This window comes from Drosophila arizonae, chromosome 3 (genome assembly GCF_054131065.1).
Source record: "Drosophila arizonae isolate 15081-1271.41 chromosome 3, UAZ_ARI_1.0, whole genome shotgun sequence".
Lineage (NCBI taxonomy): Eukaryota > Metazoa > Arthropoda > Insecta > Diptera > Drosophilidae > Drosophila > Drosophila arizonae.
The window spans coordinates 19839915-19852460 of NC_142923.1; the positions used below are offsets into that span (position 1 = coordinate 19839915).

A 12546-nucleotide genomic window follows, 5' to 3' on the forward strand; every position below is an offset into this window, starting at 1 on the left:
TCACGTCTAACGCCACGCCCACCTTAGCGCCCTAAATGCACATCTGTGTTTTTTTGGAACACACCAATCGATCAGAGTGCGTATATGGCATATATCATGCATATACCACATATATATATATACATGGGCATAGTTTCTGGAATTTCTTAGCTTTGTTCTTAACCGCACTTGAGCGTAATTTCTTTGTAGCATGCCAAGGTGTGTGTGTGTGTGTTTGTGTGTGTGCGTTATAAATAACTTTTCCTAAAATTGTTATTATGATGGATTTTTCTAAATTTAACATTTTCTAATAATAGAACAATTTTAATGTTCTTGAAATATTTTGATCATTTTTTATATCAAAATATTGTAAGAGAGATAATCGATATATATAAGGGAAATTTATTTCACTGTAATATTTTTAATATGAAAACTCTCTTAGGGACCTTGGGTTAAATCTAGTTTGAGCTCTATCGAAATCAACTAGGAATACTTTTATATGAAGCTCGTACTCACCCTCGCAGGCAACAGTCTCGTCGTTCTCGTTGACCAGCTCCCAATCGCCATCATTTTCGGCAAGACGCAGTGCAGCCAAATCCTCCAGTTGCTCGGCATTGACATTCATGCCAAAGTAGCCATCTAAGCACTCCGAGCACTTGACACCCATGACGCCCTCTTTGCAGATGCATTGTCCAGTTGTGGCATTGCAGTTGCCCAGAACAGCGGCGCCCAATGCATCGCAATTGCAGGGCACGCACTGGCGCTCCACATGGGCGTAGCCCACATCGCATTCGTTGCACTTCTGGCCGGCAAAGCGCGGGCGGCACAGGCACTGGCCATCGGTGCTGTCGCAGAGGCCGCTCTCGGAGCCCTCGGGGTAGCAGTGGCAGGGCTCGCAGCCGACGGCCGGGTCACCCCAGTAGCCTCGCTTGCAGCGCTCACAGTGCCAGCCCTCGGTGTTGCCGTGGCAGGTGATGCAGGCGCCGGTTGTGACGTTGCACGGGCCGCCGTCGCACTCGCAGCGCCGACACCTGTTGCCCAGCTCCAGAGGGTTGCCATAGTAGCCGTCGTCGCACACCTGACAGTGGTCGCCCGTGTAGCCCTCGGGGCATTGGGTGCATATATATTCCGCATGCTCAATTAGCTCGAATTGGGGATTTAGATCCATGTAGTTGTAGCTCTTTAACTGACAGCTAGGCGAAAAGTTGTTCGAATCCTCAAGCAGTGGGCAGGCGCAGCGTTTGCAGTCGTGGGGCGTGCCCTGCAGTGGATTGCCGTAGAAACCAAGCTGGCAACGCTCGCAGCTGCAAAGAGATGGAGGTGAGAATGCAGCATGAGGTGTGTGTATTGACTAAGTTGTATTTGGCCTGAGTGCGAGCTCAAACCAATCTGGTGGGAAGAGTTGTGTGTGGATGGTAAGTGAATTGATTAAAATTGAATGTGGTGTCCTGTGTGGTGTGGGAATGGTAATTGGTGTGTGTACATAATAATAACCACCATGCAATCCAATTGCACTTGCTCTCTTTAAGAGGACGTGCATACATATGAAATTGTCAATGCTCGTAATGTGAGCACTATAAGGTAATACACACGCATTTGTTCTCTTTGTGGAGAAGTATTTGTCAAATTGTATTGAATATGAAACAGGTATAATGATTCTGCTCAACTCTGATTTGCTTATATGTATTCCATTTATTATTTATGATGTGACTGTTCTGCTCTAAGAGCATCGCTTGATTTTTTTCTACTACCACGTTGCAGACAGTGGTATGTGTCTAGGCTGTGTAGTATGATTAGATCTGATCTCTTTTGTGGATGCTATTTGACTTGTGTGTATGAAGAAGATCTGTGTAGTGCTATTCTTTTTCAATAACGCTCTTCTTAAACAGCTGTATATAGAACTGTATTTAGATATGAGTAAGTTAAGAGTTTGCTATATATTTTGATGTTACTTCTATGTGGTAAAAGTATCGTACGCTCTTCGCTCACATTCACCACATTGTGTAGCGTAGACACGCATCAGCGTCTGCGACGTGCAGTATGACTGGAAGCCAATTTGGGTATTATTTGGTTTGTGCAAATGATAAGCAGCAAATAATGCAATCCACATGCATTTGATCTCTTTCTAACGAAGCTTATGTAAATTACAGCGTGAGAAACTGTTTCTTATTTTACTCTATCTCACTCTTTGATGCACAGTTAAATTATCTGTTCTCATCATTGAAAATGGTATGTGTCTCTGTTAAAAGTGCATTTCGTGGTGAGTAAGAGGGTAAATGAGCTGAGAACAGAGCTTAACTCACGCTGAGAAAATGCATTTTAATATGAATTTAAATCTTACCGCTCTCCGTATGTGTTGTGCATGCAATCGCCACAATTACCGCTCTGCAGATCACACGAATTAGAGTGGCCATTACATGGACAGGGTATGCATTTGCCCAGTAGCCGATGATCCGTGGTGTTTTCGTAAATGCGCTTGTAGCCAAAGGCGCAGCTCTCGCAGGACAAGCCCGTGTAGCCAGCTGGGCAAACGCATTGCTCCACCTGGTTTGTGGCCTGGCCACCCAGCTCTAATCCACCCGAGTAGATGACGGCATGCTCCAGCGACGTTTCCACCTGATCTGTGTGATATGCGGCACGTATGAGCAGCGCCTCGAGTGAGACCAGCACGGAGAGGAATTGTGCCCGGGTCACCGGCTCGCCATGATAATCGCCGCCCTCGGTGCGTCTGAGGCGCGTCTTTATATCCTTCACAGCGGGCGGCACATGATACCAGCCCTGCTCCGTCAATGGGACATTCAGCGCCAGCTCCAGGCCCTCATACGACTCATCCGCATAGGCTATCTTGAGTCCATTCTTGCCGCAGAGAATGACATTCGGTCCGGTTGTGGGCTTTCCCGAGGTGTCGCCTCGCATGACAACCCACGACAGCTGCAGCTGTAGCCTGGCGCCGTAGCTGGTCAGCCGATTGCCCAGATAACCCGCCGGCGCCTGCCAGTAGATCGCCTCCACCTCGTCCAGCTCGTTGCCAAAGATCAGGCGCTTCGTTTCGGCATCGACGGCCACGGCTATCGCCTGCGCCCGCTGAATGTCCGTCAGCCGCCAATCGTTCAGCGTTTCGAAGGCCAACGTCTGCAGCTTGGCGCTGTGGCAGGTCTCCGACACATGCGAGCACCAGCACCGGCTGCAGCCCTCCGCCTTCTGCTCACTCAAGTCAAAGTAGCCCACGGCACACTCGGAGCAGGTGTCGCCCTGCACATGCGCCTTGCACTGGCAGCTCCCGGCACAGGCGCTGCCGGGCACAGTGCCACGAGAATCGCATTCACAGCGTCGACAGTCGTCGCCGTAGTAGTTCGGAGCGCACTCCTCGCAATGGGGACCCTGAAAAACATGGAAAATATTAATTATTAATATTGTTTATAGTAGAATCCCGATATTTGGCAATGGCAAGGGAATCAGTTTTTTTTTTTTTTTCGATTTACACAGAAATTGAAATTATCGAGAATTATTGAGAACGAATTTATTTCAAGGGAATAGAATTTTATTTTCGATTTACCGCGATTTTCGATTTATCAGCTTACGAATTATCGAGACTTGACTGTATTAAAAATATATCCTTTTTAATTTATTTTCATCGCTTCCGTTTCAAATATTTTAATATTAACTACGATATTTTAATCGATTTACATATATCGGATATAATACAAAATATTTTTAATATAAGTAATTTATCAATTATTAAATAATTAATAAATTGTAATTTTTTCGAATATTTATTCATTCTGTTTATCGATTTATATCGATCTTAAAATCTACAGATTTCATCAAATTAATCACATCACAAATTTAAATAATTTCAAATTATTTTATTTGAATTTTTGATAGTGCATTTTTTAGCGTTTGTTAAAGTCCACTAATGATAGATTTTCAGTCAAACTGTGGAAAAAGAGTCTGAGTCTGACGGCTTTGTAGTTGACCTTAAATGAACTCATACACAAACGTTTCGTTTTCCGCTCTCGTTACTCCAAGACTATTTTGTTGAGCTCAATGAAGTAAAGCATCTCTTATGTATTTGTCGGTATGAATGCACTGTTTGTTAAACACATCAATAGCGAGAGCTCCATTGATCTCTTTTTTATTTTTTATAAATAAATGCTTCATTTAGTAACTTATCCTAAATATATGAAGTGTCTATAGTCGATAATAATCGATAAACCAATCTCGTTAAAACCAATTTTAGTTCTGGTAATGAAAGCTGTCTCGAATGACTGAAGGCAAAAAGAGCTATGCACGTTTATTTATCGATAATTATTCATAGTATATTTAATTTTTACTTTATTAAAAATAATATGTTCAACACTCTAATAATCATCGAACTTTCATATATAAATCGTCTAAAACGATTGCAAAAATTAGTTCAAATTATCGATAAATAATAAAAATCGTTAGCTAACTGTGTTTAGATGACTCTAATTCAAATTCCTCAATGCTTAACACGAATTTTTGTCAAAATACTATTTGCACATCAACTATACAATTTAGCCAAATCGAGCTCAAACTATCGATAAATGATTGATAGTCATAGTGCAGAAAGAAAATCGTTAGCTAAATGTATTTAGATAACTATTTGAAGCAATGCCCACCTGAAATCCTTCCAGGCAATGACAGGCGCCACCCACAGGTGCACAGCTGCCCGCCGAGCGTTGCGGGTTGCAGGCACAGGGCAGACAGGGCTCGGTAGGTGCTGCGCCCAGCTCCCTGTAGAAGCCGCCCGCACAGAACTCGCACTCGTTGCCCGCCGTATTGTTGCCACACTCTTGGCAAATGCCACGCTCGAGGAAGGCGTCGTAGCTGCAGCTCTGCGCATGGCCGTTGCACTGGCAAATCTCGCACTCGCCGCCCGGCGACCAGGCGCGATCCTGGAACAGGGGACAGCACTCGTCGCACTGCAGGCCGCAGGTGTTGTGCTGGCAGGCGCACTGCAGCAGGCTGTAGGCATTGCCCGCGTCCACATCCTGGGTGCGGTTCGCATGGCCGTGGCAGTCGAGGCGAGCGCTGACGCGCAGCTGCTTGAGGCTGTAGAAGCTGCGCTTCTCCAGCGACTGCGAGTCGAGCAGCCAGTCGACGCTGTTGTCCAGATTGGCCGTCGAGTGCATACCCTGCAAACGGATGCGCATAAATCGGGCTGTGATGAACCGCATCAGCTCCGGCGTCTGCTCCTGCGCCCCAGGACGATTCTTCAGCAGCGACACGTGCAGCTCGCCGTTCTCCAGCGGCAGCGGCTTCGAGTACTGCGTCGAGCAGATGACTTCGGTGTCGTTTTTGAAAATATATTTGCCATTGCGGCCGGACAGATTGTAGCGTCGCTTACAGTCCGCATCGCTGAGGCCAAAGTATTGCCAGGGCTCGTACGTAATGCCATCTATGGACTTCTCTAGTATCCACGAGGCGGGACGCGGCGAATTGGCCGACTTGAGCATTACGAAAAAGATTTGATAGGTCTGAAAGTAGAGCAAAGTTAAATGCAAACAATTAATCGGAAGTCATTTGCTGGTTGTAAAATACAACTTGTATTTAAAATATTTATAAGAATGCGCCAGAGTCATGAATGAGCACGTCTTAAAACGTATCTGTCAATGGTTCCTATAAGAAAATATATATAAAATAAAATATATGTATATATAAATAATAAAAATATACTTGTTAACTTTTATTATTATTCATATTGATATCGCAGATAATTCCCTAAATAGCAATCGACTCCTCTATGATTATATTTGAGATATTTAATAACTTTTTCGTTACCTTAATATATTAAATAAATATTTTTTTTTAAATAATTGCCCTTAAATTTTAAGTGTATTTATATTCAGTTATTCCTACATATACTTTCAAAATAATTATTTGTTATTATTCTTAGTTCTTTATTCTCCTTTTACATTTTTAACAATCGTATAATAATTTTATAATAATAAACTTAATTTTTTTTTTTTTGAGATTTATTAAGAATTTTTCGGTATTATTATTATTTTAAAAAAATTTTTATTTTTTTTTATTTTTTACAAAATATTTTCATATACTTATATTTGTTTAATATATTTATTTATTTTTATATATATTTATTTTTATTTTATATACATATTTATTTATTATTATAATATTTTATATATATATATTTTTTTACAAATTTAATATTTGCTTAATATAAATAGAATTCCGAATGTTAATTTTTATTTATACAGTATGCGCTTTCATCTCTATTATACATTTCAAACAACTATCTATAGCTCCTGAATTTGCTTACATTTTCATCAAATCTATAAATCCAATATACCCTAAATAAGTACTAACCTAAATCTGAAATCTGAAATCGAAAATCTCTATACTTGCATTATTTACCTACCTAACATTGTTCGGCCTGTCGTATATTTTCACACTTACACGCATTAGCTAACTTTTTTATGCGCATTTATAGCCAAAGTGTTTAAGTTTGTTTTCAGCTTTAGGCTGTTGCTTTTTATTTGTATTTTGTTGCTAGTTAAAAAAGCCGCAATTCGGTTTACAGTTTTACATTCACTGGCCGTGCTATAAATTAACTTGGCTGGCGCACAACGATGTTGTTCGCTGTCATTTTGCGGGCAAGGCGCTGATGTTTCCATTTAGTTTTATACATCTTTGCAACTGCAACTGCAGTAGATTTCAGTGACTGCTGCTGCTGCCGCCTGTTGCTGCGGGCGCTGTAAAAACTTTAACCCAACACCAGACTCGTGTCATAAATTCTGCTAGCTGTCAACAAACTACAAAAAAAATGGGCAACTCCCAACACGCCTGGCAGCAGCGGCAGCAGCGGCAGCAGCAGCAGCAGCAGCTGACATAAGATATATTTATACAAACATATACATAAATGTATATACAAATATTTACTTTTGTATATTTTGAAAACTGTTTTGGCCAAAATGCCAAAAATGTCGCGTGTTGCGAGGCTATCGATTGCCAAAGATCTAGAGAAAAGCTTTGGCAAAATCTAAAGCCAATAAGCGGCATGTGTGCAAGGTGTGGCCTTTTGACCAGCTCTGGCCTGTTGGTAATTGATTATAAAACGTGGCTAAGCCTGTTGGCGCCATCTAGCGACATTTTCCAACAGCTCCCCAAAATAAGAAAAACCCGCTCATAAGCCATGGCCAAAATGTCAGGCGCATTGCGATAAGCACGGCGACAGGCGACATTCAACAACGAGTCTATCAAATTTCCAACAACAACTACAACAAAAACAACAACTTCTACTACTACAGTAACAACAATTACAACAACAACAACACATTTTCGCCACTAGCTTTGCCGATTCGCAGACGCTGATAAAACGCACGCAAAGCGCATTGGGAAAATTTGCCACTGGGGAGAGAAAAAAAAAAGAAAAATGCCGAAAAGCCAAATACTGCGCATGCGTGCGTCTGCCAGTGGCAATTTGCTTAGCCCGGTTTCGATTACAGCCATGATAGCTGGCAGATGAGAGACTGGAAAATACGCTATAAGCATGTTGAAGTTGACGTAGTATAATTAAGTCTGAGAAAACTTAGTAATATGAGAAGTTTATTAGTTAAGCAGGAAATCTTAAGACTTTGAAGAGCTGATTGAACGATATGTGTTCAATACTGAAAAAGATTTTCCTAGATATATTTTTATTTATATCGTATTTATATTGAATAGAAGACTCTGTTTTCTACGTTTTCTAATTTGTTTGTCCATTTAAAAAAATAAATTACCATCTAATACGTTGAAATTTTGGTCTTATAATCTCTAGCCTAGTATTTTTGAGAAAAAATTTTGATTTTTAGTAGAGATAATGAAGTCATCAAAAAATCCAGTATATAATAATAAGCCCAACTCAACTCAAGAATCTATAACCCAAACGAATCTCTAAATATTTCCCTACATTTTTATCACAATCCTCCTTAAAATAAATATACCCCACTTCCCATTGTATTTACAGAGTATATCAACATCAGCTGCCAGCAGACGGCACAACATGTGCTGATAAGATTAGAATGAGATAGCAAATCAAATAGAGACAGCAAACGTAAGAAATTGCCAGGCCTAGGCAAATTAGTGAATGTCTTGGAAAATTTATTGCATGCTCTCCAATGATTTGTGAACCAGAGAAATGTGTGTGAATATTATATACATATGCAAAAAGTGTAATATGAGTATATACTCAAAACTAGCTTAGAAAATAGCAGAAAAAAAAACTAATTTAACGGTAGCTGCTACAGGTGAGCAAGCAGTATAGAAGAAGCTGTATAGAGATAGGAAAATGAGGGAAAATGACTTGAAATTGAGTAAAAAATTAAATGGAAAATAATATAAAAGTTAGATTAATAAAGAAAATTGAATGAGTAAATTTAATTTTAATATAAAAATAAAAATTAATATAATAGAAATGAATATGAAAAGAAAAATAAATAGACATTTTTAACATTATGTCTAGACACAAAAATGATATGAAGGGAATTTAAAATTTATAAGAAAATTTAAAATATAATTAAATAAAAAAATATAAACAGACAAAAAATTTACAATAAATAATAAATAAATAAAATTAATAAAAATTTTTAAAATAGTTTACTGAAGATTTGATTCAATTTTAATGTAAATTAATATTTTATATATTTATATTTATTTTAATTTAATACCTTAAATAAAATGAAATAAAATTGTGCAAAGTCAAACCCAGAGACGAGCTAAACAGAACTTTTGCTTAAAAAGCTTTATAATGTTCTGCCAATTATTTAACTATAACTGTTTATGAAGAGAGTGTAAGCCTGCATTTACGCTGAAGCTGGCGGGCTAAGCGATAAGTTATCTCATGAAATTATGTTGTCTACGTCAATTGCACTAACCTTGATCGCAGATAAAGAGACGGGTCCAAAATGCAAGTGCAAGCGTGTGTGACTGCGACTTCCTGCTGCTGCTGCTGCTGCTGCCGGGCCAGTGAAGAAACAAGCTGAGAGGAGCTGTGGAGCCTCCATAGGGCTATGGCAGATCTGTAGAGATTGCAATCAGCAACAGCAACAGCAGCAGCAGCAGCAACAAGTGGAGGCTGTCAGCCCTCGGGGCAGACAAGGCGGCACTTGACATTTTTATCAGCTGTGCGAATGACGGGCCAATTGACAAGCCAATAAAAACGTGTTGAACAAATGCGAAAACAACCACAAAGAGAAACAAAGAGAGAGAGACAGAGGCAGAGATAGATAGAGAGAGACTCCATGAAAGAAAAGAAAAGCCATTCAAGACTTGTCCAATATTTGTTTAGCTATTCAAATTATTATTATATCTTAATATTTATGCAGCTGGATGATAACCCGTTCTCAGATGCCAGCTAGCTGATAAACCGCATGTCAAATTAGACAACAGAATGCTTAAAATATGCAAGTGAGACAACTTAATTGAATCGAAAGAGAAACTGACTTATGCCTGAGATAAATAATCTATGTAAACAAGCGCCAACAAAATGCTAGACCACAATTTGAATGTTCATTAATTATTTATTGCTCAATGAATAGAATTTATCGGGCGCAACGGCAAAACACAGTTTTCTCATCGTCAGAATGCTAATTGAGGAAAATTTGGACATAAAAATGAAAACAAAATAAATAAGTTTGATGTAGTCGGGTGGGTGCGACTGCACAATGCTTGTTGAAAAACAGTTAGGTGAATTAGAATATTGTTTATATTTCCAGATGTGACATGAGCTAAAGTGGGGCCTATATAGTTCATGAGTCTCATTGTGGATGAGTTGAAGAGGAGATGAGTCTATTTGGTTTTAAATCGATTTTCATCTCTGCAAGAATTTTCATTTTTCTAGCTAAGCTCTAAGACTCTGAAAAATATAGTATTACCCGATATAGATATAGATTAAAACCTAAATATTGCATTTATTTATTTATTGTATATGCTATATTTCCATGGGCGCGAAATTGTCTGAGACAGACAAGAGACTGAGGCAGACGGCCGAAAAATAAAGACAACAAGCAAAACAAATGAAATAGTTCGCATTTAGTTTGAGACTTTTTTTTTTACTACTTCATGTGTTTAGTGTGAGCCGTCATATGCGCATTGCTCACATGTCTATTATCTACATAATTTTATTTTTAATTTTTATTACACTTATCCTTATTTTTTTTTTTTTTTTTTTTTGGCAAATTTAAAAGTCTTGCCTGGTGCCGTCCAAGAAATAGGTATAGTATTATGGCTGGCACGTTTTTAGATAAGGCGGCCAAGCAAGCGAAGCGCATAATTCTTGTTGGCTTTTTTGGCTCATGTGGTGAATGAACCCACATAGCAGACAGAAGGTGGGCAATAAATACCCTAAATAGAGTGGGGTATATGAGTGCAGAGGTCAGATTGGCGATGATTTTAAAAGTTGCTATGCAAATATTGATGAAGTCAGAAAGAGAAATAGTGAGAGAGAAAGAAAGAGAGAGAGAGAGAGAGAGAGTGAGAGAGAGGAAGGATACTGAGAGGGAATGTTTTTAAGAATTAGAAAGAAATATGGGAAGAGATAGTCAAAGAGTGGAAAAGAATGAGACTGATAGGAGATAAAAAAAGAGAGAGAGAGAAAGCAGGAGTGAGTGATAGAGAGAATGAACGATAAAGAGAGAGAGAGAGATGAAAGATGAAATAAAGAAAATAAAAAGAGAAGGAGTTAGACAGAGATGAAAATTAGTGAGAATATAAGGAGAAAATATAGATAAAGAATGAAAGATGAAGACAGATGATGTAAAGAGAGCGAAAATCACGAAGATAGAGGGAGAGAGAGAGAGAGAGAATGGGGAGAAGAAGAGCAAGCAAAACAATTAGAACGAGAGAGAGATAGAGCGATGAAGTGGGGGAGCGCGAGAGCGAGAGAGAGAGAGAGAGAAAGAAGGTAAACTCCAAGAAGATAATAAAGCTGAAGGTCTTTATTGAATATAAAACCCCTTTCTTTCTCTAGTTTTTCTTATTTTACATTTTTATTCCAAAAAAAAAAAAAAAAACAAGTTCAATTTAAGCAAAACTTTTTCGTTGTCGTTTTCGCCTCCAACTTTTCTTATCGTAAAAGTGGCGCAATAAATGCAAGCTGCATAAGCTGCAGGGAAATAAAAAAAAAACGAACTCAGTTCTCAACAAGCAGCATATACAACAGCTGCCTTAAGTTGTCTTAAATAACGGCCAAGCGGTAAAGCCAGAATCAAATGGCTGTTAGCCGGAAAGAGCGATATAAAAGGATTTCAAGCAAAGCTTCAATCACGTTAACAACGAAACCTTCAACTGATTTATGCAAATTCCAAACAACAACAAAAACAACTACTACTACAACAGTTTAACCAAAGAGCGAGAAGCATTCTGAAAAAGGCGAAACGTGGAAACAAAATACATTCGCAATAGCCAAAACAAATAAATAAATTGACCATTAAAATAATTGCAACGCCTAAATGCGTTGCGAGCGTGGCTTGTAACACGCTTTGCCTGCTGTTGTTGTTGCTATTGTTGTTGTTGTTGCATTTGGCTGCGAATGTTGCAACAACTTGTCAAACATTTGAATTACAGTTACGTAAAGCCTGCCCCAAACAACAACAACTCTTGGCCAAATTTGGCTAAATTTAATGAAGCAATTAAATGGCTATAAAAATAAAATAAAATACCATTTTTTCCCTGTGTGTCTAGCTTGTTGATGTTGCCGCTTGGCAACCATTTACCGCAACTTTTGGCATTTTAGAGGCAATAAAATAAAATAGAATTTAAGTTAATTGAGTTTAAAAAGATTTTCGCATGGACTTGAACAGTTTGAAGTAAGAGTTTTTGATCTGATTTGAAGGTGCAGAGATTATTTAAATGTTTGGTCAAATGAATTACTAAATAAATTATATAATAAAAAATATAAAAATATTTCTTTCTTAAAAAAATAAATAAATAAATAAATAAATATATTTATAACATTGTAATATATTTTTGTTATTATTATTATTTAATACCATTTTTTTTCTAATATTCTAATATTATTTCTTAATTATAATTCCAAAGAAATTAATAAACATTCACAAATATAAATATCAATTACAGCAATTAGTCAACGCCCACATCAAATTACTTCTTAATTTTTTTGCTAATTCCATAGTAATTATTATAATTTTATACAATATATATAACTAACAGTTTGACAGGCACTGCTTGGAGTTGAATTTATCGCGATTCGCAGAATTCTCGCTAGACTTTCAATTAGTCACGCGCGCCTCAAAGCCATTGAAGCATAAATCTAGACATTGTTGTGGCCAAAGCGTGCGGCAAGCCAAGCTGACAGACCCACTGACAGCCTGACAGACAAACTGGCTGACTAAATGACTGAATGGCGGAATGACAGAATGAGTGAGTGACGAACCAGCCAACTGACAGTCAGCTACGGCCGCTCTGGCAAAAGGCAATTCCAAACAAGCGAGAAAAATATTTTAAGCTGTCAAATCGTTGACACATGCCTGTCCCGCTCTTGTTGCTGTGTCTCATTGTAGTTGTTGTTGTTGTTGTTGTTTCATG

The 12546-nt window shown here is 38.6% G+C and overlaps 1 protein-coding gene across 3 annotated transcripts in view; it reads right to left on the reverse strand.

The window, feature by feature from the left end:
- Nucleotides 1–12546, reverse strand: part of LOC108611709 (wing blister) — a 102144-nt gene that overhangs the window by 60495 nt on the left and 29103 nt on the right. For all 3 annotated transcript variants that reach the window (XR_016269505.1, XM_018004476.2, XM_089465853.1), the window contains exons 3-5: nt 4623–5480; nt 2321–3360; nt 496–1283 (exon numbers count right to left, since the gene is read on the reverse strand). Coding sequence is in view for 2 of the 3 variants with exons in the window: in XM_018004476.2 (XP_017859965.1) it covers nt 496–1283; nt 2321–3360; nt 4623–5480 (2686 nt within the window). In the remaining variant the exon portion in view is untranslated. The remainder of the gene's footprint in view (nt 1–495; nt 1284–2320; nt 3361–4622; nt 5481–12546) is intronic.